The 21,686-nt window shown below is 47.1% G+C and overlaps 1 protein-coding gene across 9 annotated transcripts in view; it reads left to right on the forward strand.

Annotated features, from left to right (window-relative positions):
• The window catches only part of PRR14L (proline rich 14 like), a 40,615-nt gene extending 19,160 nt beyond the window's left edge, over window positions 1-21,455 (forward strand). For 7 of the 9 annotated variants that reach the window (XM_025267304.3, XM_006051009.4, XM_006051006.4 and 4 more), the window contains 6 exons: window positions 21-5,151; window positions 6,012-6,083; window positions 6,654-6,825; window positions 7,364-7,470; window positions 14,473-14,544; window positions 17,237-21,455. In XM_025267304.3, the coding sequence (XP_025123089.1) occupies window positions 21-5,151; window positions 6,012-6,083; window positions 6,654-6,825; window positions 7,364-7,470; window positions 14,473-14,544; window positions 17,237-17,516 (5,834 nt within the window). In that variant the 3' untranslated portion in view covers window positions 17,517-21,455. The other 2 variants (XM_044929891.2, XM_044929892.1) reach the window with 2 other exon arrangements.
• Window positions 21,456-21,686: the final 231 nt, after the last annotated feature.

Consider the following 21,686-nt stretch of genomic DNA (forward strand, 5'->3'; position numbering starts at 1 on the left):
GATTTATTTCTCTTGTGCAGAAGGAAATGTACAAATCACAGCTGAAACTCTGCTGACATCTACTGAGGAAGTCCAAGTTATGAAGGTCCATGGAACTAAGGTGGATGATAACAAAGGACTCGAGAATGGACGTGTGAGTCAGGGTCTCTTGGCTGGGTGCCATGGACACTCAGAGACAGACAAAATCATGACCAGTGCTGAGGTTTCAGAGTCCAGCACCTTAGTTTCCCTAGAGCCTTTAAACATTGTGGACCCTGGATTAACAGAAGCAACTCCAAAAGAAAAAGAACGTGAAGAAATAAGAACTTATTCTTCTTGGTTGTCATTGTTACCAGGGAACAGTGCTGTTTCCAAAGCAGACAGCAGGGAGGAAGAGTTATGTAAATTAAACCTTGTCTGTGAAGCCAACGACAATCACCAACAGGTCCCTGGGCACCACAGTGAGAGACACAGTGCTGCACATGACAGTCCCAAAGCCACGAGAAAGGTGGTTATAACAGAACCCTCAGAAGAAAATTCTAAAGTTTCCCATTTCACATCAGGTTTATCTGGTCCAGGATCCAGAACAACATCCTCAGAAAAGTGTGGTCTTGAAGGTGATGGCTTGCCAAAGGGATCCGCTGAAAAGACGCACAGTTCCTATTTGGATGGGAATGGTCAAAGCCAGAACTTGTCTTCTAGAGAAGAACACAAACAGCCTTTGAACCCTAGAAGTGAAAGAGAACTCTCCCTTGTTAACGCCACGCAACCAGGAGAGAATTCTAGTCGCCACTGTTCTGGAAAAAAAGAGACTACTGTCTTCCCCAAAGAAAATGCCCACGATCACTACTGCCCTCGAGGCAGTCCCCGTATAGGCTGCTCCAGTTCCTTCATACCCAGTTCTTTTACTAAAGCCATGGAAGGAATGCTTGAAAAAAATGATTTGAAAATCACTTTAGATGTTCACGGTAGCTTGGCAAACAATGAGGACCACAGAGGAACTTTTGCTGAAATGAGCCAACCAGGCACAGACTCTGAAGGGAGTCATTTTCCCTCCTCAGTGCAGATTGAAGAACCAGAACAGACAACTACCCTAAAGCCCAGTGTGCTGACTGAGAAGACTCACAGTAGAGACTGTGACTCCTTAGTCTGTACCCAAAGAAATCTAGAAGGCAGACCCCAGTTAAACGAAGCCTCACCTAACAGATTTTTAATTGAAGGGAAATCCCTTGTGAATTTAACGCCAGAGGACCAGATAAATTCTATAAATGAGATGTCTAAGCCCAAGAAAGACATTACTCCATTGCCACCATCCCTAGAACTTGATGACAGGCCTGAGTCAGAAATAGCCATACAAAATGCCCAGGACCATGGTCCACATTTAGGTAAACAGAGCGCTGCCTGGGAGGTGAATAAATTTCTTCATGACAACAAACTGGTTGTAAACAAAACAGGAAGTGAATGTGTTTTAAATCAAGTGTCCCTTAATTCTGAAACCCACACAAAGTTGCCAAGCGACAAAGAGATGCCTGTGGCAGTGAGCGGGGGTCCCCGCCAGAGCCAGCGCCCTCCATCAGAGGATGGCGCAGCTGCCACTGCCAGAGCCCACCCCACTCCTGTGAAAGCAAAGACGGAAGACATCTCTCCACCAAGTGACGGAACCCGTGGTGCCTCTTCAAACAGTCCCACCTTAAACAGCAGATCAGAAAGCCTAGAAAGAAAGACCGAAGCAGCTAATTCGGGAGCAGGTAGTCTGCATTCTGGACTTCCCTCAGATAAGAGCGAAGTGGCAGCCTTGCCTGTAGAGGTCTCAGTCCGGGAACGTCAGAGCGTTCCATCTCGGGATCTCTCTAGCTGCCCTTGTGTGAGGAAAAACGTCCCAGAGGAGAGCAGGTGTGCTGCCCTGGAGCCCAGCAGAACGATCCTGGGCGTCGAGAACTGTCTGTTAACCAAGTATGAAGATACCTTTCAGCATATCGATCACCACTCCCAAGGGAGAGACAGCTCTGTGGAAAGCTGCAGCTGTAGAAAGAATTGTGCATCAGAGGAAAGTGAGCCAGGTGACGGAGAAACTGAAGGCAGCCTTCCCGGAGGTGAGGCCAGAGATGAAACGATGGCAGGTACATTAAACAGTGAAGCTCCAGACCAAACCACCCGACCACGCAAGGAAGGGCCAGAGGAAAAAGAACAGGACACACCCAAAGAGACTGTGTTCTGTCAACGTGACGTTTCTGCTCGTGTCGCACAAGAATTAAACCAACCCACAAACATTCCAAGTCCTAAAAAATTGTTTGGCCAGTTTCCTCCCATAATGTTCTCCGGTGTTAAGAACATGAACCAAGCAGCTGAAACTCCCAAGCAGAAAGCAGATGACGCCCTCGGCTCCCAGGGTGACCCAGGCGGACCCAATGAATGCAGAGGTGAAGGTAACCCAGCTGAGGAGACGCTCGGCCGTGACCAGCGCAAGTCGCCCACAGAGCCTGACAGAGAGGCGAGCCACAGCCTGAAGGCTCCACCCGTTGGTTCAGGCAGTAACAGTTCAGCATCTGGCAGGAGCCCCAAGAAAGGGGGCTGTGGGAGGACTTCTGATTGTGCGGAGCCCACAGATGGGACAGCACATGTGGTCTCCACAGGCTGTAGTGACGAGCCCACAGAAGGCATTCTGGATGGAAGGGTTTCTGGTACTCTCACTGGGGGTGCAAGGCACACCAGGGCGACGTCGCCGAAAGCCTCAGCGAGTACGCTGTCCCAGAGGGGAGCGCCTGTTGCTGCATTTATAGGAGTGATTGACCAGGAGTCGGATTTTCAAGATGCTGCTGCTTCTACATCAGACTCTCTCAATATTAAAAAATCATGTGAAGAGAAAGTATGGAGACCCGTAGAAGACTGTGAAATGGAAGTGTGTCCAGGCCCTTGTGTGCCTGACACAGGGTCTGTCGCAGATCATGAACCAGATGTAAGAGTATTGGGTAAAATAAATATGTCTTTAAATTACATTCATCATGAAGAGCAAGTTAAAGAAGCATCCCTGAGAGAAACACAAGGAACAATTGAAGGATCAAGACTAGAAATAAATACTGAGCAAGACAAAGAAAATACCATTGAAATTTCTTCAGTAGAGTTGACATTTTCTGGACACTATGATGTAAACTCTGTCCCCTCGAGAAGCCTGAAATCCACTGAGATAATGCCTTTGCACCCATTGTCCCAAAAAAAATCAGAAACAATTATTAATAGTGAAGAAACTGACCCCCAAAACCTTTTTAAGCCAATAGACGGTGAAATGCCTTGTGAGAATAAGAACACCATAGTCCTGCCTGAGATGGAAGGAGGAGCACCAAGGAGTGAGAGTGAGCCTAGCAAAGAGAGCAGCGCAGCCATCAGGGCGGAGAGCTCGCCTTTGACGCTAGATGCAGAAACTAACGTGAAAGGAGAAGACACTGCAGAGCAGCAGAGCGGGCCATGGGGTCAGTTTCCTGCCGGGCAGGAGTCGCAAGAGATGGCGATCAGGGAAGGCGGTCTCACTGACGACCTGAGCCAGGCCTCTCAGACCCACCTTAGAGCTCCGAGGGTGCCGGCTGACTCGGAGAGACGCCCAAGCCAGAAGGTTCTGAGCCACAAGGCAGAGGAGCAGGCACGCCAGAAAGAAGCACACACAGTGTTGGGACAGTGCACAACATCTCATACGTTGTCAGATGAGGGGCAGAGTCAGAGCCCACTCCAGGGTGGCGAAGATGAGCCCGCCTCAGAAACGGACGTCACCTCAGCAAAGCCGGCCACGGGCGCCTCTGCCGTGGGGCCTCAGAAGCTCATAGACCTGAAGGAGGAAAGCTCGTGTCACCCGCTGAGAAAGGACACGGAGTCACGCACGTGCCCCGGCCCCTGCACTGCCCCTCGGCGTGCTCGAGACCCCAGCTCCGCCGGGCGGGAGGCCTTCCACGGTGCCTTTGGGAACATTTCTCACAGGAAGGGGGCGCTGCCCTTAAAGAAGCAGCCCCCCCGAACCTGCAAGAAGGTCTCGTGCCAGGAGCTGGTCTCCGTAGAGAGGAAAAGGAGTAGAATCGCACATTCTGCTTTCCTAAAGAGCTCCTCTGAGACCATCCCCACGAAAGCACACAGGTTTCTCACTTCCCGTGCCATGTCTGTACCTGCGTGCCCAGAGCCTGAAACAGCCCCTGCCAGAAGCCTTGTGAGCCACGTACCAAAGCTGAAGGCCGCCCCGGGCCCACCCTCGGGGGGCCTGAATGTGCGGATGCCTACCAAAGAATTGGCCTTACTCAGCAAGCTGTCTATCCTCGCCTCCAGACTGGCCCCCGCTGCCAGGACCCAGAAGCTGCGGTCCCGGCGGTGCTCCTCGGACCTTCTCCCCGTGGCTAAAAGCTACAAGCAGCTCCGATACCGGAGGCTCCTGGACGGCTTCTCCTGCAGCACGACGCAGCTGAACCCGTGTCTGGCAGCTGGTGACTGGGACAGGAAGCCTAGCAGTAAACCCCTGACACTTTATTCGCTCGAAACTGTCAAAATGAGCTTCATAGATGTGAGTGACAAGATGCCATCGCTGCTGCTCGGTTCCGAAACCTTCCCGGTATCCTTCCGTGTGAAGCTGGGCCCTGAGCACGTGGCCGAGTCCCCCAGGACTTTCCCTGAGCACTGTGCGCCCGCGAGACTCGCCTTAGGAGAGGCCCGCTGGGGCCGTTCTCCACCTCCCAAGTGGACCTTCTCCTTCTTCCTGGCCCATGGCTGCCCTGGAATGGCCACATTCAGGGGAGACCCTGGCCTCTGCAGCCAGGCAGGCGCCCAGCCTCCAGTTCCCCTCCAGGACTGCAGGGCCACCGCCCTAGTCCAGACCAGAGGGGGCTGTTCCATCCTCGGGCTCCACACGCTCCTAGCACTCTGCTCCCCGGGATGCTACCGGATCTGGACGAAGAAACGGAGCTGCACCAGCCACACGCCTGCCATGCAGAGGCTCTTCATGACCCAGTTAACACAGGGCCTCAAAGGGCTGCGGTCTCCCGCCTCCATAGCTGACAAGGTCTTCTGCTCCCTGCCCTACTCGGTGGGCCGGGTGCTGTCCATCTGGAGCCAGCATGGGCCTTCCGCCTGCCCCTTGGAGATCTCCGCCCTTCCACCCTCTCACAGCAAGCGGCAGTCACATCTGGGCGCCACGAGCAGGTAAACTCCATGCCCCGTCCTTTGCTGAAGTCCCGTGTTTGCATCCTCCCACTGGGGAGAGGGGAGGGCACTCCTAAAGCTACAAGGCTCAGAGTCTGTGTCTGCATTGCCTGTTTATTGCCAGATCTCTGCTAAGAAAGTGCAGCAGTAATTCTGAAGTGCGGGCCCCTCGAATTTTCCTGAAGGATCTGGATTTCCTGCAGAACCCTTTATTTGGTACCTTCCTTCATTCTGTTGGTTTAATTCTACGAACCATTAAATCTTAAATCTCTCCTTTTCTTCTCTTGCCCTCTTCTTGCCAAGAAAAAATCGCACTGTGTGTTAAAGACTGTAAGTGGTGACTTGTGACTTGTATCTATGATCTGTTCACAGCTGTTATACTCAGTATTTGGTGTGTAAAGGATACAGAAGTACTTTTTAAATTAATTATGCAGGCAAACACCCAGACTGTTTATAAGCCTACCTCTGTTTCTTTCTGGAGCAGAGGAACTTCAAAGATTGGCATGTACATGTTATAGCTATAGAATTCATAGGCTTTTATGAACTGGGAAAGAGTTCTTGTGGTTTGACCACTGAGAACAGTTGAAAATAATTTCACCAATATCAGTTTGCCTTTTAATCTCTCTGCTTTTCCATTTAAGTCAGGACACAGCCCTCCTGTCAGCCCACCTCCGTTCCAGTGATGGGCATGGACATGTAAATTCCATGCCCTGGAGGCAGGTTTTTGTCTCCGTGGGTAGATGGACACTTCTCAGGTCTTCCCTGGGCTCTGAGCATCCTTCCAAACCCGCGGGTCCCCACAGCCTTTCCCACCATCCTGCCGCCCTGACCTGTCACTCTTTATTCTTGCTCCACTTCAGCCGCACCGTGTTACCGTCCATGCCTCTTCCAGGCCTGGAAGCTGCTTACAGTGCCGGCGGCAGTCACATGAGGTGAGGGCTTGTGGAGGGAGGGAGACGTGGGGCTGAGGGAGGTACTCTAGCAGCTGCTGTGGGTTGAGCTCGGTGCAGTTCTGGCCTCTATTCTCCTTCTAAGCCTGATCTGCATCTCTCAGGTGCACAGGCAGAGGTTCAGCTTCAGGACTGTGTAACTAAAGTTGTGTGATTTGTGTGATCAGTCCCATTTACTGAAAAAATGAAAGAAGTCAAAATCAGGAGCCAGCTCATTGTACTGCAAGTCCCCTCAAGATACATCTCAGGCCTTGAGCCGATTTCAGTGCCGGGATGCTGTTGATCATATCCAAGCACAATTCGTTTGTTCAGTTCCCTAAATGTCTTCTTCCTGCAAGCACTTGCCTTTTCCCATTTTTTGCCTTATTCACTGCATCTTCCAAGTTTCCTTATTCCACCCCAGGGAACTGGGTTGACCACATTCTTGTAGTTTATCACACATGCAGACACAGGCGTGTCCAGAAGCAACATGGGGACAGCCTTACGGGAATGTCACTTAGTGCCGGCGCGGACGGTGAACCTGTCCCACATTTGCTTCTTTGTCTCTCTCAGGCTAGAGCCTCCATTCCCTGCCTTGGTACCAAAGTCTCACCTGGTAACAGACTCAGCCGTCAGCAAGCTCCTGTTCTCAGCCTCAGAGTTCCCGGTTCCCGGGTTTGACGAGCTGGACGGTGTGACGGCCGCCTGCCCCCGACCACAGGGCAGCCCTCCAGACCAGAAAGAGGTAAACTTGGTGCGGTGGGCTCGGGTGGCAGAGGCGCCTCAGCTTCCGCGACAGGTGCAGACAGCCCCCGGGTCTCCTTATTGCCACCTGTAGCTTCAGCCCAGTACCGGATGTCACCAGGACAGGGGCTCTTCCATTGGCCACTAAAGGGTGCCTGGGATCTCTTCATCCTCGTTGCTCTCCGGACCCTTTTTTCTTAATGACACGTTTAACAACATTCAGAGAATTGAAGCACAGAGCAGGGGACTTCACACATTCAGAGATGAGTGAATGATGCTGTGCTTCAGTTTCTCAGCATCCACTGTCTCCAACAGTTTTAAACTTGTGTATTGATCATCTCAGTATCTGAACTGCACGCACAGTGACATGAAGGGGGCAGTTGCTGAAAATGCTGTTGGGAGGAGTGGTTGGGGGAGCTCTGTCATAAAACTGCTTCCCGAAGCCACCTGTATACTGAGGAAGTAGTGTGGTGAGTGTCAACAAAGGGGCCTCTGTGTATTTAGAATGACTTACAACCTGTCTTTCTTCTTAAAAATAGGCTGAGCTGGAGAAGAGGCCGAAGAAAGTCTCACAGATTCGCATCCGGAAAACCATTCCTAAGCCAGACCCTAACCTCACGCCCATGGGCCTTCCTCGACCCAAAAGGTGAGCGCCTTCTCTAACACACACGGATGTATTTTTCTGGAAATTGTTTAGTATAATATAGCGGCCTTTTCAATGATCATATACTCTGAGCTTTTGTTATATCAATACTTATAGGAATTTATCCAAAAGAATTTCACCAGTACTGTGGCCAGAGATTTGTGTGCAGGGTTCTGGGTCACTTCCTGAGCTCTCTGTGCCAGGCCCTCTGTGTTTACAATCCCAATGCCTCCTCCAGGGGTGCTGGGAAGTCAGCACTGCCGTTGTCTCCAGGCTTAGGTGCCGGTGCCAGGGCTCAGTGGCTGAGAGACCTGTGTTATGCCGGAACTTCTGTCCTGGCCCTGGTGGGTCCTATCCCCACAGGTCTCACTCAACTGCACAGCCCAGACTCACGACATTCTTCACGCAGAACTGGAAAGCGACCCACAAGTTATGAGAGAAGTCTTTTTTTTTTTTTTTTTTTTAAGAAAATGCTAGATCCGTGTTATGGTACAGAGATGATTTAAAATTTTAAAGATTCTAAAGATTCTAAAGTTTTAAGGATTCAAAAGATTTTTGTGACAGAGATGATTGCTCATCCCTAAAGAGCGAAGTGAAAAGAAAACAATTACTAAATTATGTATTGGGCATGATTCTGGATTGTGTATTTGACATGATTGGAGTTTGGGGATGATGTGTATTACACACATGTGCTTCCCAGGTGGCGCTAGTGGTAAAGGGTCCACCTGCCAATGCAGGAGATGCACGAGACCCGGGTTCGATCCCTGGGCCCGGACAATCCCATGGAGAAGGGAATGGCAACCCACTCCAGGATTCTTGCCTGTAAAATTCCATGGACGAGGAGCCTGGTGGGCTGCAGTGCTTGGGGTCACAAAGAGTGGGACACGACTGTGTGCATGTGTACACAGGCACACACACAATGAAGATACACACATTTTTATAAGATATCTAGTTACATTTCCTTTGTGATGGATTTCACTCATTCATTTCTCATTGGCGAATGGAAGCCTGTGTCCCTTGATTAACCCAAAGTAAGTTATTTCACCCTCCTGAACATCAAGGACTTACCTGTAGAAGGTAAATAAGAATTCCCAATATTTAAAATTGTTGTACAGTCCAGTTGAGAAAAAAAAATGTATCTATTTTATTGCTTCACACAACACAGATGTGACAGTTAACTATTACTATGATTGACGTTCCGCTTTTCCCACTTGGTTTTATCTTAATGTGTTGTATTCTACAGTTCTTTTATTGATCATCCTGCAATGTCTTTTCTTTCTTTTTTTTTTTTTACAATGTCTTTTCAAGAGAAATTTTTAAAGTATTTCAGATATCCTGTGTTGAATAGTCCTTTTTACTAGAACAAAGTAGGGTTCAGAATTATGATATCCTATCTTCAATTTTTTGGTAGATATAAGTTCTAGAATACCTTATTCACCTTATTTAGATAAGTAGTGGGAGTGGAGAGAGTTTTAGTGGAACAGTGACATTCAACCCTTTCAAGTTCTGTCAAGTAATATTAAAAAATACCTCAGTGATCTCTCATCAAATTATATTTAATGATTTATCACTTAATTTTTTTTTGAAAGCAAAGAATTGAAAAGTGCTGACTCCCTTGGGTTCTGTTACCCAGGCTTTGCAGATAGGCAGTGTCTCGGTTTGTGGGACGTGACCCAGGAGGATCTGACCAGTATCAGATAGCTAACAAATTACATGCTACTTTGTCACTTAGAGGTACTTTATTTAATCCTATATAATGAGTGAGGTTGAAAACTAGGATCTTCAATAAGTCTTTACCAAAGACATTTTGATTAAGATGCTTTTATTACTTCAAGTACACTTTTATGTCTTGAAGATGCTGATTTAGTGCCTTAAACTTATGGAAAATTTTTGACATGTAACTTAATTAGCAAAGGCATGTTTTATTTTTCAAGCCCATCAGCCGGATCAGTCTTACTTCCTTACTTTTCTGTTTTCCAATTCAAATGCAGTCGTCCCTCAGTATCCTCGGGCAAGTGGTTCCAAGAGCTCCTGTGGATACCAAAATCCATGGATGCCCAAGTCTCTTACATGAAATGGCACAGTGCCACAAATACGGTCTCCCCTCCACGCCCAGGGCTATGAAACAATAATTATGTTAATATTCACCTTCAAGAGAACCATACAGACCATTGAGAAATAAACTATGGAATACATCTTACAGATTTCTAAAAGTCATAAGACAAAGTTTAAATTTATGTATAAAAATTTCCTGTTATTGAATTTATAATAAAGCAATGTGATTTTTAGCTAAAATAATAAGTTACAAAGAGAGGACTATATAACAAAGCACGATGTTGCTTCAGTACATGTGTGCACATGCACGAATCAAACTGTGATTAGACTTTTAGGAACAACTAATCATGGGGAAAAAAAGAGATCCATTAATTAATATAAAATCTCATCACTTCAATGTAGGGTACAAGTGTATCACTGCAAACCAATTGTCATGGCAGCTCATCATATAATTTTTGTTGTTAACAGAAAGTAGAAGTTGTATTTTATAAGATGAAGATTGAATAATTGACTTAAATGTTTCTGTATAACATTTGATTAAAATCCTTCTAAGTTTTATATACTTTATCTTCAAAAGTTTAATAGTCCCAGTAAACATTTCAGTTACTTTTTTTTTTTAAGAAGAAGAATCAACTATTAAGTCCAGCTTTTCTAAGTGATAACAGACTGAGTGTTGAGAATAGTTTGAAAAAGACATTGTGTACAGTTAAACTGTTTTTGGTGTTTGAAACTCTCTTAAATAGGCGTTGTCTTATAATAGTCAGGAGGTGAATGAAACAAAGTCCCTCTGAGAGCTCCATTCCACACTGAATCTGAAATCCAGATATCCTTATACCAAACCAAGTCTCCTCTCGATAAAGCCGCTTCATGGAACCTTGTGTGAAGTGGGGAGAGACACATCCAAGACAAGTTTACAGTGACTTCATTAATCTCTAAGAGGGGTTGGTGAGATCAGTGATTTGATTCTGATACTAAGGTAGAATTCAGGGTGGATGGGACTATTCGGGAAGAATTTGTGGGAAGTTATGCATGAGCGTACGGACACTTCTAGATGAGTCATGAGCAGGAGATTAGAGTTCAGGAGGTTGATTACGTTGGAGCTGAGTTCCCGTGTGCTCTCTTGAAAGTCTTCCAGTATGCCAGTATGAGGACCCGTGGTCTAGCAAAGCCTTAGGGGTTTTACCTTAGTATCACGTATCAGTCTGAGTCCATTCAGAGACGGAAACCGCATGGTATGTTAAACAGGGCAAGTTTAATATTAAAGTGTTAAACTATAAATATAACAGAAGAGTAACCATAGAGGTGTACAGAGAATTTTCTGTAGTTCTGGGGAGCTGCTCTTGGTTGCAGTGGGCAGGCTTCTCATTGCACTGGCTTATCTTCTTGTGGAGCCCAAGTTCTAGGGCGCTTGGGCTCAGTAGTTGCAGTTCTGGGCTCTAGAGCACAGGCTCAGTAGTTTTGACACATCGGCTTAGTTGCTCTGCGCCATGTAGGATCTTCCCAGACCAGGGATCGAACCTATGCCTCCTGCATTGGCAGGAGATTCTTTATTACTGAGCCACCAGGGAAGTGCCCCATACAGAGAATTCTGAAGGGCATCTTAGGGCCCTCACCTCAACTGGAGTCTGATTTTGTTGCAGAAGGTATGGTTGCAGCCATCAGATGGCTGGGTTGCTAACACCGGAGCTGGGTGAGCAGGAAACAACAGCAGCCTTGTGGGACACGAGATGAGGCTGGAGGGCTGCACCCAGGGTGTTGGGGTGCTGCTGCAGTTGCGTGGCCTGCAGTGGGGGATGTTTCCTCCAGGGGAGTCACAGGAAATGACCCCCAGGAAGTTGGGGTCCCACCGTGGGCTCTGTCCCTGAATGCCTTATCTGTGGTGCAGTGGTCACCAAACTAGTGCTGCAGGGGTCCTCGGAGGCTGCACACTCTGGCTGTTCAGCTGGGGCTGAGCCCCTCTAAGTGTCCCCATCTGACTCCACCCCAGACACCCCAGTACACAAACACCCACGATGGACCATGTGGCAGGAGCAAGAAAAAAGCTCCCTTCCTCCTCCAGTGTTCCTCTGGTGCCTTCTTTTGCCAAAGTCCAGCACTGTACTCACTGCGGAAAAGAAATGTGTAAGGAGGCCAAGATTCCATTATCACAGAGCAGATACCGAGGGCACATTCTGAGCTGAGAAGCAGTAATTTAGTAACTGGTACATTCCAATAAACAAAATTTAAAGCAAGTACACTTGACCAGGCTCTGTAGTTTTAGGAAGAGATATGAATGAACAGGAAGCCACGTATTTAATGTGGGTACAGAACTAAAGCATGAATAGCCTGGAAAATGCAGCAAACAAGTGAAATAAAAGAGTACTAGTCTTGGGACTTCCTGTGTGATCCAGTGGTAAAGAATCTGCTGCCAATGCATGGGACATGTGTTCGATCTCTGGTCCAGGAAGATTCTACTTACTGTGGAGCAACTAAGCCTGCAAACTGCAACTGCTAAAGCTTGCATACCCTAGAGCCTGCATACCACAGCCACTAAGTGTGAGTGCCTAGAGCCTGTGCTCTGCAATAAGCCACTGAAATGAGAAGCCCATGCAACACGTGAAGAGTAGCCCTCACTCGCTGCAACTGGAGAAAGCCTGAGTAAGACCCAGCCCAGCCAAAAATAAGTAGATTAAAAAAAAAAAAAGAATATAGTCTTAAAAGATCTTAAAATATGTTGTAAAATCTCAGCAATTTAAACAACATGATGCCAGGGCTTGCCTGGTAGCACAGTAGATAAGAGTCTGCCTGCTAACACAAGGGACATGGATTCAGTCTCTGATCCAGAAAGATCCCACATGATGCAGAGCTGCTAAGCCCGTTCGCCACAACTACTGAGCCCACGCTCTAGCGCGTGCAAGCCATAACTACTGAAGCCCACGTGCCCTGGAGCCCACGCTCCACAGAGGAAGCCACCACAATTAGAAGCCCGCGCACTGCAATGAAGAGTAGCCCCCGCTGACTGCAATTAGAGAAAGCCCAAGTGCAGCAGCAAAGACCCAGCACAGCTAACAGTAAAGCTGTGTATATGGTAAATAATCTGTCTGCATGTTGATGAATAGCAGAAACCAACACAATATTGTAAAGCAATTATCCTTCAACTAAAAAAAAATTAAAAAAAAAAAAGAATCTGCCTGCCAATGTAGGAAATGCAAGGGACCAGGATTCAGTCCCTGGGTCAGAAAGATCCCCTGGAGTAGGAAATGGCAACCCACTCCAGTGTTCTTGCCTGGAAAATTTCATGGACAGAGGAGCCTGTTGGACTACCATCCATGGGGTCACAAAAGAGTCAGACATGACTGAGTGACTAAACACACATGTACATGTCAAAAAATAAATAAATATGGTAGAATGGAGAAGAACAAAACAACATGATGCCAGAGGATTAATATACAAGCTTGTAAAACAAAAATAGGAGTCCATAAATAGACACAAATACATAGAGAAATTTAATACGTAACAAAGGTGTCCCCTCAAATCAGTGATGTAAAGATGGGCTAATCAGTAAAGTGCCACTGGGACAGCTGGGCAGCCATTCTAAGAATAATAAAGCTGGGTCTCTCCTTTCAGCAGAATATATTCCACATTAAATCAGACTTAAACGTAAAAAAAAGAATACTTGAAGAAACCATAGGAAATGGTTAACTATAACAAAATTCAGAGTCAAAATAAAAATCTGAATAAGCTATTTCATAAAAATTGTATCTTTCCTGCTGGGGAAAAAAGAAACAAGCTATAAACAGACAAAACACAAACTCGTATATACAGGGGACTATTAGCCATAAAAAGGAACACATTTGAGTCAGTTCTGATGAGGTGGATGAACCCAGAATCTGTCATACAGAGTGAAGTAAGTCAGAAAGAGAAAAACAAATATCACATTTTAACGCATATTTATGGAATCTAGAAAGATTGTACTGATGAGCCTATTTGTAGGGCAGCAATGGAGACAAAGACATAGAGAACAGATAACATGGCGGGGAGGAGAGCTCAGAGTTCCAAAGACAGAAAGATGATCTTAAAAGAAGCCGGGAAACTTTGTAAATGTAGACACCAAAATCTTCAAATACTAGCAAACTGAATCCAGCAACATATTTGAAAAAATGGTTATACCCATGACCAAGTGGGTTTTATCCCAGGAATGCAGAGGTAGTTGAACATAGGAAATCAATCCGTGTAGTATACCATGTTAATAGAGTAAAGGAAATTTAATTAACAGAATAAAGAGATAACATGGTTAGCTCATTAGATGCATAATTACAAAATCAAAAGGCAACGTAGAACACTGCTAACATATAAATTGGGACAGTATTGATTAGACTTAGAACTTCCCAGGACCTTGTGTTGTTTGAGAGAAGGGTAAAAATATTACTGCACTTCAGTTTCTAAGTTAAATATGCTAATCAAAATTCTTGCAACTGCTAAAAGAACAGAAGATGAATAATTTTCAAGCCAGGAGGGGAGGATAAAAAAGAGAACAGTCAGTCAAAGAGAAGAAACATTGAAAAAGTAGGAAAAAAAGAAGCTGTAAGCTAAGATAATAGGTACAGATCCAGTTATATCCCTCCCAGTAAGTATAACTGAACTGAATCTCACAAAGTTAAGATCAGCAGCATGAAAAGGAAGATCCAGGATTCATGGTTCACATGAGCCATATCAAGAGCTATTGGAAAGTAAAAGACGGGAAAAGGATAAAGTTGGGAAACCAATCTTGTTGCTCTTAGGAGACCATGAAGGGACTTTCCTGGTGGTCCAGTGGCTAAGACTCCAAGCTCTCAATTCAGGGGGCCTGGGACTGATCCCTGGTCAGGGAGCTAGCTTCCACATGCTGCAACTAACCAGCAGAGCCAAATAAATAAATCTGTTTTCTTAAAACCGAGACCATGAAGAATTTATACCTTTTTCTCTTTTCAGGTTAAAGAAAAAAGAGTTTAGTTTAGAAGAAATATATACCAACAAGAATTATAAATCTCCTCCTGCAAACAGGTAGGTACACACAAGTAGGAAATAATAGATTGGGAGGGCTTCTGAAACGATGGACATAAGTCTCCAGTCTTTTCACTTTGGAAAGGGTTTTATGTTCAGTTCTTCCAGTACCGGATCTAAAAAGAACTAGCATTGGTATTTTCAGTGTTAGCTTGAGTTGGAGTCAGCAGTAGGACAGGAGAGAAATGTGTGTCAGGTTGGTCATCCTCTTTTCGTTTGTACTTGTGTCTTCAAGACTAGGAATCATTGATCTACAGATTTGACTCCAAACCCAAATACAGAAGACATTTCACTTACTTGGCTTTGTGTGGGTCTAAATTCTGTTCAAATCGTTGAACGTTTATTGCATTCCTGTGGTGTCTAGGATGAAGGAGAAGAGTTTTATCCTATAAGATAGGATGAGCATTTGCTATGAAGCCTTTGTCATATAATGCTGTTCATTGCAGCATTGCTAAATATTGGGTTGGCCAAAAAAGTTTTTTTAAATTTGTCCATACAGTTTTACAAACCTGAATAGACTTTTTGGCCAACTCAATAATAGGAGAGGGTTGGAAACAACTTTAAAAATACCCATTACTAGAGTTCTAACTAAATTATGATCCATCCTGACTGTGGGTTACACTGCACAGCCATTTAAAATGGGATCCCTGCATACCCAGCTGGGGCACTCTTAAAGGTTATTGCTAGTCAGAGCGGCACAGTGCACAGGAGAGCCTGTGGTCTGCTACCCTTTGAGTAAAGAGGAACCCAGACTGCCGGATGGATGGTGCCGTGAGTTGGCAAACTACAGGCCAGGTTCAGCCAGCCGCCTGTTTCCTTTCTTTTTTTCCAGTCCTATGAGCTAAGAATGATCTCTGTTCTTTCAAAGGACTGTTTAAAAAATGAAAATAAATATGTAGCAGAGACCCAAGTGGCTCATCAGTTTTTAAAATGTTTGCTACCTAGCCCTTCACACATCAGGGCTGACCTCTGCAGACGCATGTTTACCTGTGCACATCTGTATGCTGAATGACTTTGGGAGGATACATGAAACACTGTTGCTAGTGGGGTGGGGGTGTCTTACTTTTATTCTTTACCATCCTGTCCAATTTCCATTTCTTCACTATGTGCTTGTATTCAGTTCAGTTCAGTCGCTCAGTCGTGTCTGACTCTTTGCAACCCCATGGCCTGCAGCACACCAGGCTTCTCTGTCCATCACCAACTTCTGGAGCTTGCGCAAACTCATGTCCATAGAGTTGGTGATGCCATCCAACCATCTCATGCTGTGTCTTCCCCTTCTCCTGCCTTCAGTCTTTCCCAGCATCAGGGTCTTTTCCAGTGAGTCAGCTCTTCGCATCAGGTGGCCAAAGTATTGGAGTTTCAGCTTAGCATCAGTCCTTCCAATGAATATTCAGGACTGATTTTGTTTAGGATGGACTGGTTGGATCTCCTTGCAGTCCAAGGGACTGTCAAGAGTCTTCTCCAACACCACAGTTCAAAAGCATCAGTTCTTCGGCACTCAGCTTTCTTCACAGTCCAACTCTCACATCCATACATGATCGCTGGAAAAACCATAGCCTTGACTAGACGGACCTTTGTTGGCAAAGTAATGTCTCTGCTTTTTAATATGCTGTGTAGGTTGGTCACAGCTTTTCTTCCAAGGAGCAAGCGGCTTTTAATTTCATGGCTGCAATCACCATCCGCAGTGATTTTGGAGCCCCAAAATATAAAATCTGTCACTGTTTCCATTGTTTCCATGTCTGTTTGCCCTGAAGTGATGGGACTGGATGCCATGATTTTAATTTTTTGAATGTTGAGTTTTAAGCCAACTTTTTCACTTTCCTCTTCAATCAAAAGGCTCTTTTGTTCTTCTTTACTTTCTGCCATAGGGGTGGTGTCATCTGCATATCTGAGGTTTTTGATATTTCTCCCAGCAATCTTGATTCCAGCTTGTGCTTCATCCAGCCTGGCTTTTTGCCTGATGTACTCTGCATACAAGTTAAATAAGCAGGGTGACAATATACAGCCTTGACGTACTCCTTTCCCAATTTGGAACCAGTCTATTGTTCCATGTCTGGTTCTAACTGTTGCTTCTTGACCTGCATACATATTTCTCAAGAGGCAAGTAAGGTAGTCTGGTATTCCCATCTCTTTAAGAATTTCCCACAGTTTATTGTGAGCCACAGTTAAAGGCTTTGACATAGTCAATAAAGCAGAAGTAGATGTCTTTCTGGAACTCTCTTGCTTTTTCTGTGATCCAGTGGATGTTGGCAGTTTGATCTCTGGTTCCTCTGCCTTTTCTAAATGCAGCTTGAATATCTGGAAGTTCATGGTTCACATACTGTTGAAGCCTGGCTTGGAGAATTTTGAGCATTACTTTGCTAGCATGTGAAATGAGTGCAATTGTGCAATAGTTTGAACATTCTTTGGCATTGCCTTTCCTTGGGATTGAAATGAAAACTGACCTTTTCCAGTCCTGTGGCCACTGCTGAGTTTTCCAAATTGCTTGTATTACATATTCAAAGTGCTTGTGTTACATATTCATATATATATATATATATATGTATATGTATTTTTTTGGTCATAAAAAAATAAAGCTCCAGGCCAGAGACAGGAGCTAAGTCAGGAGCAGTGAGCCTTCAGCATAGATTGGGAGAGTCGGTGGCCCCCCAGGTCTGCGTGTCAGTGATCCTGTCTTGTATTTCACCTTTAGGTGTTTAGAGACCATTTTCGAGGAACCTAAGGAAAGAAACGGTACGCTCATCTCCATCAGTCAGCAGAAGAGGAAGCGAGTCCTGGAGTTTCAGGATTTCACAGTCCCTCGGAAGAGGCGTGCACGTGGAAAGGTCAAGGTAGCAGGCAGCTTTACGCGGGCCCAGAAGGCAGCACTGCAGAGCCGGGAGCTGGACGCGCTCTTGATACAGAAACTGATGGAACTGGAGACCTTCTTTGCCAAGGAAGAGGAGGAGCAGGAGCAGTCATCCGGCTGCTGAGTGGCGATTCAGGTTGGGGGTCTCGGCTTCAGACTTTTCTTGGCCTCCTGGAAGAGGATGCCTGATTTTGCCCTCCCACCTAAACCCCTCAGAGCGCAGGCTGTGGATTTTTACCTCCTTCTAGGTGCAGCCTCTGTTGGAGTTGGTGTAGGAAGGCCCTCTAGCTTGTACTGCTGAGCACAGAACCTCAGGAACGCTCCCTTTCTCTTGGAAATGGTCCCGGATGACGCCGGCCTCCTCACCCCATTCTCTGCCATCCGTGAGGGGCACGCAGCACCCCTTCAGCAACACTAGGTTTCAACGACTCACAGCATTTGCACGTCCATGTGAAAGTCCCACGTCGTTTATGGTGGTGCTAGACCAAGATCATTCAGACATGTGGCCTGGGGAGAGAGACTGGCGTCCTGTCCCATGAGGTCTCACTGGCTCACTTCAGTAGTTGAGGAAAGATGAGCTGTTGTGTTTTCTAATCCTTTGAGTCCGTCTGTCCAGAACCAGGGGGAGGGGTGTGTGTGTGTGTGTGTGTGTGTGTGTGTGTGTGTGTGTGTGTCTTTTCCCTATTGTCTTTTCCCGTCTGTGACTGTGGGTCACTAGTGCCAGAGGAGCCCGTCCAGGGCCCATTTGAAGTAAGTTGCACTTTTTAATGTTGTGGTGTTGATTATTTTCATTTGTTTTATTTCCCTCTTTTTTTTTTTTTAAATTTTTGCTGCATGTTTGGAGCCTTTAAATGTGATTTTAAAACGAATTTTTTAAGATATCAAGGAGAAAGACAATACACATCTCCAGAACACACGACAGGCATTTGACCCGGTTTGTTGGTGGGTGGCCAAGAGCCTTCCTTTCCCATCAACGCGTTTGGGCAGCCTCTTCCCCACATGCAACTCGGGGCATGAATGTTGTAACTCATCTGGGTTCTCATTCTCGGCCACTAACTAGATGTATTTATTGTAATGACAGAAGTAAGAGCAGGTTTCTCTCCTGGTCATTTAACAAGTCGGAAAGTTGGATGTGGTCTCAGCGGGTTTCATCTGAAGTGGTGTCCATGACAAAGGTCCACAGCGGCCCTGGTGGTGACGAAGGCCAACCCAGAGTGTCCACAGCTGCCAGAGCCACTTGGTCCAGGGGGACAGGGGGCCAGCCGAGGTCACGGAGTTCACGGGCAGCCCCCTCCGAGGGCACCTCACTGTCCTCCAGGCTCCTGCATCAGTGCTGCTGGAAGCCTGGAGGAACGTCAGGCAGGTCTCTCAGCTCTTTGTGCACCCGAGGAGTGTGTGGGCCAGGGAGCGGCCGGCTGCCATGTGAGGCCCCCAGCCCAGAGGCTTCGTCCCATCCCACGTCAGGCCTGTGTGCCCTCACCCTGCTCCCCCTTCCCCTTCCCTTGCGTTTTATCTTTTCTTTTCATCTCTGTCTCTGTAAACGAGAGTGCAGAGAGTTAGCATTCCTTGGCTGGTGAGCCAGACACTGAAAACCCAGCCCAGGCGCCGGCCGCCACCTCCACCCTCCTCCGGGGAGCAGCGCCGGCCAGTGGGGACGTTTCCCAGGCTGTGAGAGGGCTGAGTGGTCCCATCCTGGATCACGTCTCCTGGGTTCCTTTTGTCCCCCCGTAAGTCAGCGGGCAGGGAGATGGGGTGGGGGGTGGGGGTCTCTATGTGCCTTTCCTCTGCAGGCTGACAGTCTGTGCCACACTGGAGCAGAAAAACGGACAGTGTGAGAAAAGTGCCACATCTGTCTCGTCAGCCCACTGCCTCAGGCAGAGCTTTCAGGAACCGAAGTATCGGCCTGCTGACCCATGGAGGCTTCTCAGGCCATGGCCACGCAGCATCGGAGGAGAGTCAGGCATTCACACCAGCCGTGGACAGTGCAAACCAGAGGCTGCCACCGTGCATCCACTTTGCTCAGACTGTGTAGACATGACCTGTGTGTCGCCTCAGTACCTCTCCCGTCCTGGGACAGGGTCCTCAGACACAAATGCTTCTGTCCATATTTTTGCTTAAGGGAGTAGGGATGAGTTTGTGCCCACGTAAGAACATTTTTAGGGTGCTCCCGCTGGACAAACTCCCAGCAAATGAACAGAACCCTGTTTGCCAGCTCCGTCGCCAGTGTAGATGAGTCCACCGTGGGGCAAACGTGGCAGACTGAAGTGGATGCAGCTGCGGTTTCATCAACGTTCTGGAGATCCAATTTCAAGTTTGCCCTTTGCAGGCATGGCATCTGTCAGGGCTGGGAGCGGGGTTTGGAGCTTCAGCGTCTGGAGGGGAGGCGTGGAGGAGGTGGAACCCGGGTTCCTTCCTGTCCTGGGAGTGTAGGAAGTAGCTTCTCTGAGGCCAGCTTCCCCTTGTAATTTTCGGCCTGCCTCTGGCCCTGCCTCATTCCAAAGTTAAGAAGGGGCCCCCACTGCAGACTTGAAGTTGCTTGCCTGAAGTCCACGTCAGGTTTTAGCTGTGTTCAGCCGCACCTGTCTTAATGTCTAACAGCTGCAGCACTGTCCGTGGTCCTAGGAGCTACGCCACGTGCCACCAGTTGGCTGCTGGCGCCACCTGCCCAGAGCCTTGGGAGGTCTGGTTCTGGGCTTGGAGTTAGTAGTTTCCATGGATGGGGACTTCCCACCCCACCAGATTTAGTGATTTTAATATGGGAAAGAGAGGAGAAATCTCAGGTCCAATCAGCAGTTCTGCCTGTCGGCTTTTCACTGACCCCTCAGCTATGGTTTTCTCTGTCAGTTTCTGACAGTATTGGCCACCCTCCCCCTTTTTCTTCTGGTTTCCTTTGCAGCTTCATTTCTCTATCAGTTTAAATGTACCTCATCACCCATTCAAGCAGATTATGTCCACTTTTTCACACTGACCTTACTCTTAAGAGCTACAGCCAAGGAAGGTGCAGTGCAGAGACATGTAGTGTTTGCCTTACTTGGAGCCGGAAGAGCTCAGAAACTCATGCTGTGAATCTGGAACTCAGCACTCCCCCTCGAGCTGTGAAAATCAGACACTTTGTCACAATATTGCCTGGAAAGGCCTTACCAAGGGCGCCAGAGCCAACCTGAGGTTAACTGCAGATCCCACCTTCTGGGCTCAGTCCTCCCCGTGGGGCTGGTTCTCTGCCTGCCAGGCCGAGGGTGGCACAGAGGGTGCAGGGCAGGGCCACCAATCCAAGGCTCTTGCAGCTGGTGGAACACAGAGCCAGTGCTCGTTTCCAAGGCTAGAATTTCATCTCATAATGTACGTCGAGATCCGCAAAAGACCAATTTGTAGGCGGTGGTACGTTCCCCCGTTCCCTGGGGGCCGAGTATGCAGTCGGTGCTTTCCTTAATTCCCTTGTGTTCTGTTTTCTGTGCGTGTCCCCCGACCCCAGTATCATGGAAAGGACCTCTGAGACAGCATCGTGGGTGGCTGTCCCCAAAGTCTGTGGTTGGCCAGAGGCTCGTAGCACCCTACCCTGGATTCGTGCACAGGGAGGGCTCCTTGCTGCAGCCAAACTTCCTGTATCAAAAGTTGGCCAGGAAGAAGGCTTCATTTTACTAAAATCAAAGTGTGACACTATCACCTAGCCACACACTGAGCAGCAGAGGCTGTTTATTCTGATTGTGAAGCAAGGGTCCCTGCATAGTCCGCCCTCTGGCACCGCACCCTGTCAGATTGGATCCTTGTACATCATGTGTCTTCTCGAGCCCCTCTCTGGTGCTGAATTGGATTTTAATCCTTGGCGAGAGGCCTCAGCATCTCCTTGGGCTGGTCTGGGCCAGTAAATAGCTGCCTGAAGTGTTTATATAATTATCATGGTCAATAGTTCAGTGAAATTTGTACATTTTTGGTAACTTGGCACACACAATGCCCCTGCAGTTCCTTTTCTGTTCGGTAGTTTGTGACTAAAAATCCCACTGTTATGTGTGTTAATTTATGAAAATAAAACGATTCTTCTTTTTTTTTTTTTTTGAAAACCTTTCAAATAACTCTCAAGGCTCCTCTTATGGCTTCATAAGTTAAAATTTTACCTGTAATATAATGAGGTTGCTGTTTATTTTAATAGACATTCCAAAGTTACATATATCACAACAAACATGTTTCCTCCCAAAGTGGTCACCACTTTTTGAGGCCTGTCCGTGCTCGGGGCACGTGCAGAGCTCCACCCGTGGGCGGCCTCCTGAGCCCGTTGTGCAGCATTTTAGGTGTACTC

This window comes from Bubalus bubalis, chromosome 17 (genome assembly GCF_019923935.1).
Source record: "Bubalus bubalis isolate 160015118507 breed Murrah chromosome 17, NDDB_SH_1, whole genome shotgun sequence".
Lineage (NCBI taxonomy): Eukaryota > Metazoa > Chordata > Mammalia > Artiodactyla > Bovidae > Bubalus > Bubalus bubalis.